The sequence below is a fragment of the Mycteria americana genome, chromosome 1 (genome assembly GCF_035582795.1).
Source record: "Mycteria americana isolate JAX WOST 10 ecotype Jacksonville Zoo and Gardens chromosome 1, USCA_MyAme_1.0, whole genome shotgun sequence".
In the NCBI taxonomy this organism is placed as follows: Eukaryota; Metazoa; Chordata; class Aves; order Ciconiiformes; family Ciconiidae; genus Mycteria; species Mycteria americana.
This window is the reverse complement of record NC_134365.1, coordinates 113,073,652-113,088,390: the sequence shown is the minus strand read 5'-3', so window position 1 is coordinate 113,088,390 and position 14,739 is coordinate 113,073,652. Positions and strand designations below refer to the sequence as shown.

At 35.3% G+C, this 14,739-nt stretch overlaps 1 protein-coding gene across 1 annotated transcript in view; it reads left to right on the top strand.

The window, feature by feature from the left end:
- Positions 1-554: 554 nt before the first annotated feature.
- Positions 555-14,739, top strand: part of TMPRSS15 (transmembrane serine protease 15) — a 57,924-nt gene continuing 43,739 nt past the window's right edge. The window contains exons 1-9 of the mRNA XM_075491846.1: positions 555-699; positions 3,202-3,332; positions 3,635-3,702; positions 4,553-4,597; positions 6,888-7,030; positions 8,751-8,795; positions 10,102-10,120; positions 11,810-11,892; positions 13,887-14,006. Of these exons, the coding sequence (XP_075347961.1) occupies positions 555-699; positions 3,202-3,332; positions 3,635-3,702; positions 4,553-4,597; positions 6,888-7,030; positions 8,751-8,795; positions 10,102-10,120; positions 11,810-11,892; positions 13,887-14,006 (799 nt within the window). The remainder of the gene's footprint in view (positions 700-3,201; positions 3,333-3,634; positions 3,703-4,552; positions 4,598-6,887; positions 7,031-8,750; positions 8,796-10,101; positions 10,121-11,809; positions 11,893-13,886; positions 14,007-14,739) is intronic.

Genomic DNA, 14,739 nt, shown 5'->3' with positions numbered 1-14,739 from the left:
TAAGTTTGTACTGCTGTTTGTGTTCAGTGCTGAACGCATTGCTGAACTATGGCACAGTACTAAAAAAACTCATTTGCCAGCATTTCCTATATATATAAAATTACTTTTAAAGAAACTTTTTAAGCAGATTGATGAAAGATATGGCTTTCACTGTTGTCCTCATAACTGCACTTGCAAAGAATTACCAAAAAAACTGTATAAGCAGTAAATCTGACAGCAGTATTTTATATTAATTTTCACTTTAAAATATCAAATGACAAGAAATAGTGCAAATCCAGTGCCCAACATTAAATTTCTGTGGTTTTTTTTATTCTTTATCTGAGGCATAATTTTAAGTGCTTCCTTTCTGAAGAGATTTCTTTTCTTCATATTTGCATATCTTGTGCATGAATATGACTGTTCAGGAAAGTTCTAAAAACCGATGTCAATGACGTTTTATGGCATAATTAATTTACAAGCGTCTCCTATAAATATCCGTTCATGTGGATTATTACCCTCCTTTTCAAGTTGTGTCTTTTGTCAGTCCTTAATTCATACAAGCTTTCAAGACTGAAATGAAGCTGAAAAAATCATCTGATAAGAAATATGTTCCTCTTAGTTACTATGAAATTTTGTTTGCTTCTCTGCTTGCAGTTTTTGTGTGTATTTCTGTTGGACTGATTGTACTTTCATGGTTATCAATCCAGGAGTTAGAACGAGGTAAGTAGCCAACCTTTAAACTTTTCAGGAGTTCTTCAGTAGACATTCAGACTTTGAAGCCAGTGGTGGTGTCATTGTAATTATATTTCATATTTAATGCTATGCTTTTAATGCTATGGGGTGGGGTTGTGTTGCGGGTTTTCTCGTTCTATGTTTTCTTCCTCTTCTCCCCTGGGAACTGATGTGAAAAAAACAGGCAAAAATATAAGCACTTGAAGCATGTCCTGAAGCCATAGAAGAGAATTTTCATGGTTTAGACTTTGGCAGAGGTCCCTGGAATGCAATGCAAGTTATAAAGTTTTGGTTATTCAACTGTATTCATCAACTAGAGAAGGTAATATGGCAAATTGTGAATTTTTTCTTCTTTCTCCATGTATGAGGTTTGACTCAGAAAGACATTGATAATCCACTGAAGTCTGTGGGGAGCTTTAGGTGTTCTACATCTCTTGGAATCTTTTCATTTTTATAAAAAAAATTATTTTAAAGTCATTTATTGGTGTGAGGCAGATCCTGCATTAGACAGTCAGCTCCCAGCCCTATGTAAAGTTAAGGTGAAGTCATTCTTAATATTTAGCCAATGCTCAGAATGTGATAGAATCAAGCTACTGATACTCAAAGTAAACTAAACTAAAAAATCAACGTAGCATGATTTTCAAATGCAACTGAAATTTTGGTTTAAGGATCTTGTGCATATATGTTAACTGTGCCCTGGTAAGGCCACACCTGGAGTACTGTGTCCAGTCTTGGGCTCCCCAGAACATGAGACATATGGAGCTACTGGAGAGAGTCCAGTGAAGGACTGATGAGATTGTGGAATCTCCATCCTTGGAGATATTCAAAAGCTGTCTGGACATGGTCCTGGCCAACTGGCTGTAGGTGGCCCTGCTTGAGCAGAGGAGTTGGACCAAATGACCTCCAGAGCTCTCTTCCAACCTCAACTCCTCTGTGATCTAGATTTTTGATTGGAAGGAATTGTGTTTAGATCTATGGAGCCCTCATATCTAATAGCAAAAAGATATTTTGAAATGGGGTGAAGAAACAGGTTAGGCAAAAGGTTCAAGAAATATATTTTTTTATTATGGTGGGTTTTGTAACTGAAAAAATAATTCTGATAGATTGACGTTTTTGGTGTCTTCATTAACCAAAAGTCTATACCATTTCATACTGAAGTACATGAAGACTAAACTAGCTGTAAGCCATATTAAAAAAAAAACAAAACTGTTTTGTCAGAATATTCATGTTTATTCCTTTAGTTGTTATTGTTTTTCATTCCAGATTTTAAAATTTGTTCTCCCTACTGACCTTCTTCCCCTCTTACCAGACTACTATCACATTCGAGTAAAATAAAATGAGCTTAAAGTTAATGATTGTGCATTATTGCATCTAGTTAGAGACAGGCTTTAAATTAATTACTTAGGTTTTAGAAGATGAATAAGCAAGAATTTAATAATGTAAAAATTATAACTATAAAATATTTTTAAAAATTATATTTGACATATATAACAAAAAAAAGGCCTTTGATATTTAGAAACATTTGTTTAAACAGATTTGCAATTGTTGTAAGGATAAACAGCCTTCAAAGAAGCTCAAAGTGGTCTGCTGTTACTAGTTGATAGTAGCAAATTGGCGTCACTAGGCTGTGCCTTCCATCACAAGCTGTTTAGTATAGTATTTATTAGTTATCTGCTTTTGTGTTAAAACTTGTTTTGGATGTTAATGCCTTCAAACACAACCTAAAAATACCACTGGTACTGTAACTGGTAAGCAAAAGGCATTTTCTATCAATCAACCACATTAATTCAGGTCTTATCTGAAAATTTCCAGTGTGTTACACAGTGAGGAAATATTTTTCATGTATAATGAATTGCTTTATGCATACCTTGTATGCTGTAATATATTAAAAATCAAGATTAAATTTGCAGTAAGGACCAGTTATCATAAATCCTCCCAGCATTTCATGCATGTATTGGTAAGAAAGGTCAGGTCAAAAATAGTTTAACTAGTCTGACACTAGTGTTCCAGTGCTGTCATCAAAACCAGCATACATTTATATAATAAGTGCACAGCATTTAATACAGAAAGTGTGAAGTAGTAATTCTTAATATTTTTAATCCAAAACACACAAAAAACTCATAATTCACTAACTGTCATTCTTCCCATGTATCTTTGTCCTTTGTGTTAGACATAACTGGACATACCATTGTCCCCTTTATCCATTCACAGTGCTGCTGGAAAACAGCATTTAAAACAGAATTGAAAGTAATGAGAACCAAGGACAGATAGTATTCATTAAAATATGTTTACAGTTGTAACTATTGTAAACTACTGAAAAATGTCTATCACTTTAAAAATCAGCACTAGGCAAAACATCTCTGATTACAAAGCAAAACAGAAAGCTAAAAGTTATTGTATTGATGATCTGTGTGGAATAAAATCTAAAGTAATATTTTTAATTTATTTCTATATAATTCAAAACATTGAATTTTATTTTTAATTATCTAGCTGAAGCAGATGGGAATACTCATGGCTACATGGGAACATTTAAAATACTCTCTGGGACATCATTCACTCCTGCTTTGCAAAACAGATCATCAGCTGATTTCAAAGTCCTTGCCTTTGATGTTGAACAATTGGTAAGAACCTATTGATCTCCGGTTAATTCAAGAGTATGTGGTAGGTACATTAATTCACTAACATGACCTGCTGTTGATGGCTTTTTCCTCTCTCCAAAATGAGGTATTTCAGGTCCTAAACCTAGTCAGAACTCAATATATTCCTTATTTGTGAAAATCACTGAAACAGCAAAGAAAAAGTTTGCTTCTGTAGTCTAGATTTGGGAAGGAAAAATTATTTAATATTAAAACCATGAATGCAGTGTGCAACTGGGTGTATTTTTAATTACTGTATTGGTTCAAGATTTCTCTTTTCCGTACAGATACAAAAAGTCTTTCAAGCAAGTGATCTGAAAAATGAATTTGAGAGATGTGAAATTTCCCAGTTCACGTAGGTACAGTTTAATTAAACTTTGCAAATAAACGTCAAAAGTCTTCACTTAGCTATTTCTCTCAGGAGTGCTTACCAATACCTTGCTTTTCAAGAGATCCTTGGGAACATCCTATGTTATTCCTTTCACATCATGTCTTCCTAGTGCTGCTGTGGGAAGTTTGACACCAATGTGTTTCCTTGGGCAAACCTCCTTCTCGAAATCCTATATGTCCATGCCTTGACCAAACCAGTAAGGCTGAGCCCTAAGACCAACTCACAAAACTTCTATATTTTAAAGAATTGCTAAAATCTTTTTTTTTTTTTTTCCCCAAGGTTTATTAGTTGTGCTATGTTTGCAGGGTTGTTGGCCCTTGCCATCTAGAAGAAAGTTCAGGTTAGAGATCTGCTAGCATAAGCTGAGATGAATGGAAATACATTCATGTGCCCCCATGGACATGGATCCACTTAACTCATATTCCTTAGGGTGTTAGCAAGTGAGGCTGTCATTTGACACCAGGTAAAGCTACATCCTGTGTGTCCTAAAGAGTCCATAAAATAGGACAGTAAGACCTGCTTCATTTATTAAAGCTTGTTTGACCTCATTTTTCAATATCCTATTATGTTGCTTGTCCTGCTGAAGGCCATCTGGCAAAAAAGTCCAGTATATGCAGTGAGGTCTGTAGTGTTCATTCCATCTGCGCTGTTCTTAATAGGTCCTGATTCAGCAAAACACATGTAATACTGTCTCCCATTATTAAACAGTTTCAGAACATGCTTCCATCCTATCCACAACATTATAAACTCAAGGGGAATCACATGCTTTTGTGTGGTGTTTTCTTTTATTGTTGCTTTTTTTTTTTTTCTACAGGAAATCTGAAGACAGCCATGAAAGATTCAAGAAGTCGGAGATTGGGTAATTGCCTATGACAAAGTTTACTTAAAATATGAGCAAGAGACAATGATGCTATTAATTTAGAAAGTTCTTCTATGGGCAGTGAATAGGTGAAAAAATACATCTTTAGAGATTGGATAAGGCCCTCTAAAGAGTATATGAAGCTTCAAGACATATCTTTCCTCCAAAAACATCCTTTAGGATTAGAAGAAAAAAAATGTCCTTGGGCCTGTCCATTTAGAAAGAAAAATGGGAAAGGTCAGGACAGTGAAGTAGGTAGGAAACTAGCTAGAGAGGAAAGGATATCAGTTTGTGCAGAGCTTGTTTGTGGAAAGCTGCTTAGACTGGGGGCAGATCTCACATTATCATTAGTAACTTAAGTTTATATAAAGAAAGGGCTGATAGCACATTGTGATAGGCAAGAACAAAAGAGAGGACAAGAGATTAAGACCCTAGAAGAACTGGAAAACCTTGAGAATGGATTATATAATTAGTTGTCTTATAGGTGAGACCACAAAATTAAAGAAAAGTGCACATTATATGACAACAGATGATGCAATTCTGTGATACTAGCTGTTCTTGTGATATGAATGTTTTCTGTAAAAACATAAAGTGGATAAATATCCAGAGGAGATAGATCAGTTGAATGACCATGCTTGCAAAAGAAAAATGGATATTAGCCAACCATGAATACATGTATGTTGAAAATGGGAAGCAGATTTGAATTAGAGCAATCTTTTGATTGGAATAGTGAGGGCATAAACCTAATTAGTTAGAAAGGTGGAGTATGATCGCTTTATGAAGGATTTTATAACATCAAGGGAATGGAGTACACAGTGGTAGGAGTAGGTCACTTCCAGGTTTTTGTCCTTGTGAAGGTAGATCTAATCAGCACAATTTGGTTTCTGCACATAGAATGGGACTATTCTCATCAAAATTTGGGCATCAAAGATGGAGACTTCTCTAAGCTAGTTGCTCAAGACTGTCTTTGTAAGTGACGGGTTTTTAGAGTTTTCTCGTCTGATCAATTTAGATGCCTTTTTTAGAAGGAGATCAATTATGCCAAAGAACAGCTTATTTCTTTCCATCAACTACAATGGGAATCTAGATATCTGCACTGTAAACATCTATATTTAGTAAAACCAATTCCACCCCTGTATCTTGACACAAATACCGCAGAAATCACAGAAACCCTGATGTCAGTGAATGTTGGATCTGGCTTTCAATACATCAGTAAGGATTTGTCTTCATTTCTGCTTTGAAATAGTACCTGAAATATTACTTTGTCTCAGAAATTATTTTCTAGTTGACTTTTCATTTAAAAAGTGTTTACCCCTTTGGGCAATCTCCTTGTTATTTCACCCTTGAAACTCTGCTGAGTCACAAGGATAGCAATAAAAGCTTTTGTTTGCTCAGCATGGCCTAGAGGTTATCAGAAACATGTAAGAATTAAAGAGGAGAGTTTTTCCATGTATTGCAAACTGCAGACTATGCTCAGCAAAATGGCAGGATTAATCACCCCTTATCAAAAAACACTGCTGAGTCAGTTGCAATAGGGTAGTATAAATGCTTAAGAATAAAAAAGTTTGTGCCTAAATTTAAGTAAATGGAGAAAAACTTTATCTTTAGCAAGCATCATACTTTGATACTACCTTTATCTAGTTACAAATATAAAACTTAATAATAGTATCTAGAAGGGATGGGAGAGAGCAAACAGACAACACTGGATAAAATTCAGGCTCCACAGAAGTTAAACGTAGTTTAACCACTGATTTCAAAATATCTGTGCTTTCAGCCATTACTGTTTCCTTATTAGAATCCAGGCAGTCACACAGCAGATCCTCACAGATGCAGAATTCACAGATGATGTTTGCTTTATGGAAGTGATCACTTTATATTATATTTTTGTAACGTGAATATATTATCTAATTTTCATAACACTTCAAGGTTCACCATCAATATTTTAGGGCTTAAACTAGAAGACCTGTTGAATAACAATAAACCTACTTCTCCTTTAGTTTATTCAAATACAGCTCCCTTGCAGCAATTGATATGAATGTTGTTTTGTTTTTTTCCACAGTGAAAATAAGAGTAGATAAAGAAAAAAACCTGTTTCCCAAAGGTTCAAACCCACCTGATAATTAAGAGGTGTTTCTTTATGTGTCATCTTTGCCAGACAACACTTAAATATACTCTGACTTTGCAAATGGAACCTGTGTTGGAATTAAATATTGTCTAGATGATAAGTCATATATCAGATTTACTTCATTAGCTTGCGTAACTAATCACTTTCTCTATTTTGTATTGCTAGTGTTGTTGTGATCTTCAACCTTTATTTTACCAAGATGGTAACAGTTGAGAAAGTAAAAAATGAGCTGCTTTTGGGTATCAACACAAATAAAACTAATCTTACCCAGACTTTGAAAATTGATGTGAACAGCATACAAATCACAGGTAATGCTCGTAAACATTTTTTCTCTATATAAATCCTTGAGAACTACAGGTAACATGAATGAAAACTTTAATGGGATTGTTACTTATGGAGGGATTGTTACTCATGCTCATGGGTGCCCTCCTTCCACGTTACAGAACTTTCAGTAGCAGCTGAAAGAACCATTTATAACCTTGTCAACTAGAAAGTATGAGTCAGCATTGTGTATGTTCACTAAAGAGGGAATAAAGGACAAAGTAGTGACTTCCCAGTGAAAACCACTCAATTTCATCTCTTTTATGTAGCATAACATTTGTAATTTTGTTATCCCTCAAATTAAAGCAATTAAGCCCCAACAGTGTTGTTTCATAAGTAAATGCAATTATCATTTTGTTTTGCTAAAGAATAAGGAAAAGGGCTCAGCCTCACAGTGAGTGAAGACTCATTTATTGAAAAGATGCCAGTAAGAACAACAAACTGAATAAGAGTGTGACTTCTGGAGAAGTACGCCCAAGGAACTGACTTCATATTCCTCTAAAGCTTAGGTAAAGTGTAAATAGAAAAAAAGAAATGTGACTTTAAAGACTAGGTAGTTTTAAATTCTGCAAATATACAAATATAGTGATTTTATGCAAGTATGAGAAAATTTATCAAAGCCTAAGTGGAAGCCCAACAAGATCAATGGGAATCCTTGTTTTTACTTCAATAAGCTTCAAAACAGACCTTCACTGAGGATGAGGATAAAAAGTAATTTGAATCCTTTGAAGTGGAAGTTGATTAGCTGACATTTGAAGACCTGCTGGAGACACTATTAAGTAGCAACTGATTGCTTTAAGAGGAGTGGGACATCTGGTGTGCAATGTCTCTTACTCTGTTCTAAAAGGTGCATTTTTTGCTAAGTACTTCAGATATTCAAAGGCTAAATTCAGAATCTTGACATCTTTATTTCTCTTTACTACTTGCACCACATATAAGAATTTGTTCTAAATAACTGCACATCACTGTGGAAAGTGATTGCTCATTATACTACAAAAATGCCACCAAAGAAAATTATGAAGAGCTTTTTAAAAGGTTGTATATCTATTGATGAACTTTGAAGTACTTGAACTTTTCTTGCTGTGGATCATTAAAATGCCTCTTTTCACCTGAGATATCATCTGTCCATTCCATCAGGAGTGTTTCAATGAAATAACAACCGTAACTAATTAACAATCATAATCATATATGGCACTTTTGCATCCTATATCTCAGTATGTTCTGCAAAAGAAGTCTTATTCCTGTTTCAGGGAGGGAGGGAACTACAACACAGGTGTGACTTGCTTGAAATCCAGTTTTCACAGTGATTAAAAGTTACTTACTTTCTTGCAAATTATCCCAGGTTAATTTTAACCCATTTATGTGATCTAAATACTGTTCTATAAGACACAGGTGCTCTGAAAATCTCCATAGTATAAAAAGTGTCAAGACTGAGATTTCCCAGATGAAGACATTTTATATGCAAGACAAGGAATAGGGATTGAGGATTCAAAGGGATTAACACAGACCTTTCTTCCTTAGGAATATCACAGAGTTTGAGAAAAGTCTGGAAACAGGGTGAGATGGTCAAAAGGAGGGAAGTGGGACACTGCTAGTGATTCAAAGAGAAATAGTCACAGCTGATTTTTTTTTTTGGTTAACCTTTCTTTCTCTAAGTTGTGTAAAGCTAGATACTGTGCTATAAAAGAAGTTTATGCTTTCTTCCAGTAGCTGCTGAAAATCTTACTACAATGATACCTTTAACTTCATCAGGTCAGTATCTTTCATAAAATAGAAACTAATTTTTGTTACCAATACAACATGAAGAAACATAAGACTTGCTGTTCAGCTCGTGTAACTTAGTAAAACTGCCTTGGCTGTAGTTAGGGCTTGACTGCTAGGGTCCATTCAGTGATAGTTAGCCACCCTTCATCATTTCTGGCCGTTTGAGAAAGCAGTGATCTGAAGTCTGTACAAAAGCCATAAGAGCTTAATTAGTGAATCAAAACAAAAGCTGAGTCTCCCTCAACCAGCTGAGTCACGAGCTGACGTTTTCACGAATTTAGGCATGTAGATGAGGCTGGGGAGTTCTACTCTCTTGCTGTGGTTACTGATAGACTGAGCAATGTTGATTGATAGACTTTCCTTCCACTATCACTGGAAGTCTTATGACGATAGGGTATGAAGCAGACGCAACTCCTTGGTCTCACAAATTCACTGAGTACAAACCTGCCAAAAGTCAGTCAGACAGCTGAGTAATACAGTAGGTGCTTTGTAGCACTAGATGCAGGTAGAGTTGTCGCATACAAACTGCATAAAAATTATCGCATACAAATTCTCCAGGGCAGGGTACCGGACCAGGACCTTCAGGCAATTTATATGAGCTAAAGAAATGCACCTATGAATATAGGAGCCAAGTATTTATTGATAGTCTAATTATAGCCATAACAACAAAAGAGTTATTATTAGTCTAGTTACAGGGCTACTAACGTGTATAGTCCAAAGTGTACAATTACTGCAGTTTATTCCCAATGATACAGTTAAGAGTGCTAACATACGAATTTTTTCCTGTCTATCCCTTCCTCTGGTATGCTATCTCAGTGCTCCCTTGAGTTCTAAGTTCAATGTTGGTAATCATCCTCAAGAAGAAACTGGGAGCTGGGGAGGAGGTGCCAGAGGAAGCAGGGAGCTGGGACTTGTCAGCAGCCCAGGCTAGAATGGGAATAATGTTCCTGGTGTGGGTTCCTTCCCCCTTGGTCTTGGGTCTGCTTGGGGGCATTTTTGTATGCTTGCTAACACTGTCTGCTTCCTTGCTTTTTCTGATTCAGTCCAAATCCCACGATGTACCCAAGTTTTACCATATGTGGTATGTTTACATCTGCTGGATGATTGGGTTTTGTCTCTGTTGACCCTAAAACCATCCTTATCCACCTCATGAGTTACTTTAGTGAGATCACACAGTAACTGACCATTTGTGATTTGTGCTTACACCACTGATGCCTCTGTCACTGTCCTGTGCTTTTCCTTTCATGGCTTTTCCTGTCAACTTGCGCGTGCACTTTTGGGAGTGCCTGTAACAATCCCAATTTTTTTCAACAGTCTTCAAGATGTAGCCTCCTGATAATTGTTTTATTAGAACTGCTTGCTCATGAATGCATCCATGTTTTACGTCTTTGAACGTTTCGTTCTTTCCAAAATAGTGAACCTTTAGAAAATATATAGACAGATATGTAGGTAAATACATATGTATATAACATTTTGGAAACTACTGTGAAGCTATGAATGAAGCTTCCTTCTCTGAATGTAGCTGTGTGAGAACAGTCCATCCAGCTGCACGCTCTCTGCACCTTCTGCTGGGCTCTCCTCTCTCTCTGCCAGAGGAACTGTGTCCTTAAATTTGCTGACATAGAATGCTCCATAATCCATTTAATACAAAATGCCCTAGCTTAGCTTAATAGTGTGTGCTAAATCAGCACGCATTGATAGAAAATTGTTAGGAAGTCCTCATGCAAGTTTGTGCACTAGTAGGTCTGGGAGAGCAGGAACATCTAGCAAAAGTAAGTCTGTGATGGCCAATGATCAGCAACTTCTGCCAGCAAAACTGACAGATGACAAACTATAGAGAAGGCCTTACTACATCTGTCACTTTATTCCTTCTGGCCCTTCATCTTATAAACTAAGGGACAGGATCTATTAACTGTAGTGACATGGGGATCTTTTTCAGCTGAGGGCATCATCATCCTACTTACATATTTGAGTCTGAATTTAGAAAGTAAAAATAGTAAACAGGGATGCTAATGCAAATTCAAAGAGGAAAAGAAAGACTATTTGGGAGCTGGAAATGCCATCCTCAGTGGCACTGAGGGCATCCTCAGTGATTGCTATTAAAAGGACCATGAAGTGGAAGTTGTGTTGGAGCAATCACAAATACACATTCCATTTTTCCAGAATGTTTTGCAGTTTACTATCACTAACACAAATCTACTTATGAACCTAGGCATTTGTTCATGTGTAAATATGTATACACACAGGTATGTATGTATGTATATATATATATTTTTTATATGTATATTATATATACATTGTATATATATTTTTTATATATACACATATACATATATATATATCTTAGTCTATCAATAAATACATATATATATGTATTTAGAGATGTATAATATATATAAAATATAGAGGTATATATGTCTTAGACTATCAATAAATGCATATATATACACACATATATACAATGTATATGTATTTTGTGTGTGTGTACATATAGTATATGTAAATACACAAACACTAGATAGGTTTGAGGCTCCTCTCCTCACGCCATGATAACTGATTTGTTGAGCAATGTTATTTATAAGAAAATGTGCATATACATTTCAGTACTAATATTAAAGTTGTCATAACTTGTCTTGTTTCAATAGATCTCATTACAGTCTCCCTGACACCAACTTCAGGTCAGAACTTTTACATACCGGGGGAAAATAAGAAAGCATTGCTGTTATTTTGGGGGCGGAGGGGGGGGAGGAAGAAAAAGTCTTTTGAAATTATTGAAAAACATGTGACTAGAGGTAAAAGAATGAGATTTAAAATACACTTGCATTCCGTGTTATTTTCCTTATGCTTATTGTGACATTTGACCTTCAGGATCAAGCCACTCAAGCTGGCGTTACCATATCATTACCTAAGCTGGGGTTTGGGAATACAGCAAATAATGCAGACATAAGAGCAACTAGCTGCTGCTTAGTTCTGCCCAAGCAACTACAGAGGTGCTCCCAGAGAGCAAGAAGTAGAGTTCTAACCTTGAGTTGTATTTGCCCAGGTTCAGGACAACTGACCACAAGCAAGTCCTCAACAACTGCATGTAGGTAACTACGTATGGGGAGAAGCAGGGAAGTTATATGAAACAGTCTGAGATCTTAGAATTACGCTGTTCGCATACAGCCTCTTCTCACATCATTCAATTCTCACATCCCATTCCTACAAATACATGATTTTTTTGGTTTACCTTTGATTTGACTAAGGAGAGCTCTTCAAAGAGAAGGGAATTCTAAGACTGTACATTCTACAAAAATGGTATATATGTTGTGTATATTGATGTATATATTGACTGCTCATACTGACTGCTCATTTTTGTTTCCTATTATTTCTTGGGGCTTTCCAAAAAAAAAAAAAAACCTGTTAGCAAACTCTCTGTCCATGGACTCTTCTGTCCATGATTTCCAATGGACAGAAAGCCAAAGATGTCTGAATCTTTGAAATCCTCCCCTAGTCTTATTAAATGGTGAAATATATATGACATTTATAAGCATTTTCAAACGGATCTAATGTATTTACTGCCATTTTTTTAGTTGAGTATAGGAATTACATTGCAATTTAGGGTAATTTGCTGTTTAAAAAAAAAGTCAAAATATTTTACTAGAAAATGTTAATTTCTTTCTATCCAGCAGGTGGCAATGCTGTTTAGTTTTCTGAGTGAAGAATAAAACTAGAATTGATCATGTCATATGTAAACAATGTTTTCTTGCATATTGGGCTTGTGCAAAACATATTCCTAGATTATTGTTTGGGGTTTTGTTCTGGGTCTAGAATGCACAGTTGCACCTCTGCTCATCCGTGGCAATTTATTCATTGGCACCGTACCACATCCAACGCTTGACTAAAGTATGTTTGGTTTCCTTCAATTACCAATTGGATGCAAAATGGCAGCTCTTTTGCTTTACACTGTCTGCATTGCTAACACTGAAAGTGTTTTGTAAAGCACTTTGAAATGCTACAACACGTCCAAACCAATTTCAGTCTTTGTCACTTATACTGGTATCATACAATATCATACAAGCATTTACTTAATCTGATTACAGAAGTAACAGTTTTATGAAAAAATAAATCAATCAATAATGGTTAGAGGCTGCAAGATCAGTTTTACAAATTAATATTTTTCCTTCTTGCATAAGAAATGTTGACCTTTTCCATTAAGCCTTTACTGAAGTAAAGGAAAGGAACTATGTGAATAGTGCTAGGTGAATCATTTCCATAGAATTTAATGCAATTTTCAAGAATTTTGAAATTAGTAGTTATCCAAAGCTTATTTTAGCTGCATGTTTTCATTCACTTTAATAGGATCTACTTGAATTCTACAGATATCTAAGACCAAAACCATCTAAAGACTAAAAGAGCATGTTTGCAGTGGATGAACATTTATGTTCTAGGAAAATACTATTAGTGAGATTCCACAGTTTTAAGGATCTGTCCATTTATTCTTTTTGCAGAAATTTGCTCTTAACTTATAAATTTAATTTGCAAATCTGAAAAGAATAGGGTTTCTGATATTCCTGGTATTTCAAAATCCAGTCTTAAAGGCTTTTGTTTTCAAGATGTACCATTAAATAATGAGATTCTTCAGCATGATGAAGTGCAACATTGTGATGTGAAGTTGAAGAAAGCAAATTAAATTGTATTCAACTAAAACCAGAGATTTTTCACTGTTATTTAAACCAAAGTACAGTTTTCTCATGTTATTCAAGCATAAGAAATTGGAAAACGTCATTTATTATATTGCGTAATGTAGTTTATTTGGGTAGAGAAAGGAAATGGGAAATCATGGAAATTTTCTTCCAGCCCTACTTCAAGCTTAGTTTCAAAAAATATGTAACTTCTGAGAACTTCCTCCATTTTGTGCCAAATTTGTCTTTTTAGTATGTCATATTTCACTCCAGGCTTCTAAAAATGCAGTTTTGTAAAACACAATAGAGTGGTTGATTTGATTTGTGTTAGAGTAACCAGAGGTAAGTCAATTTTCCTTTGTAGTGAAAGTGCATTACTGCTGTGCTGTTATTGCTGTTGTCCTTATTATTTCAGCTGAGTGTTTGCCACCTGCTGAACTTTGTGATGATGGTGTAACCTGCATTAGAAAAGATTTATTTTGTGATGGAGTCTTGGACTGCCCAGATGGTTCAGATGAATCTGAAAAAAGATGTGGTAAGAATGTAAACCCCTGTCAATCAGTCTTGTTAAACATACTTAAACCTGTCAGTAGTTTGTAAGTAGTTTATAGGAAATAAACTGCACAGTGAAGTCCAAATCAATTCTACTAAAAATAATAACAAGAATGATTGTTATAATCTTTATCTTGTAAATAGAAATAATTTTCTTTAAAATTCTCATTAATGAAGAATATGCTTAATAAATAATGAAGAAATATTACAATCTGGCTATATTAATAGAAAATAATATGGAAATTATTGTTTCCTGTATAAATATTAATAATATAAATAAATATAATGTAAAATAATATAGAAATTTCATATGAAGTTGTGTACCAGTAAAATCAAACAATGTTCTTTCCAAATAAATTAAAATTATGACCCTATACAGATATAAAGTCACATTACCTCGTATCAGAATCAACCTAATGGCATATTTGGAGTCAGAAAAGAGGTTTCTCTTTTGCTTCCAGCATTAAGAATATTATCATAGAAAACACTACAAACAGCTTTTCCCAGGTTGCTATGTACACTCAGGTACATTGATATTGTACACCTAGAAACTTTGATGGGGCAGGCAGCAGTGGCAGCCTCTTGCAGCCAGGGCAGGTGAGTGTGACTGCTGTCACGGCAGGATGGAGCCCTGGCAGGAACTCTAACTCTGTCTGTGGGTTGCCCACCTGCATCTCACTACACCGAGTGCTAGGGAAGGGGAGTGTCTGTATGAC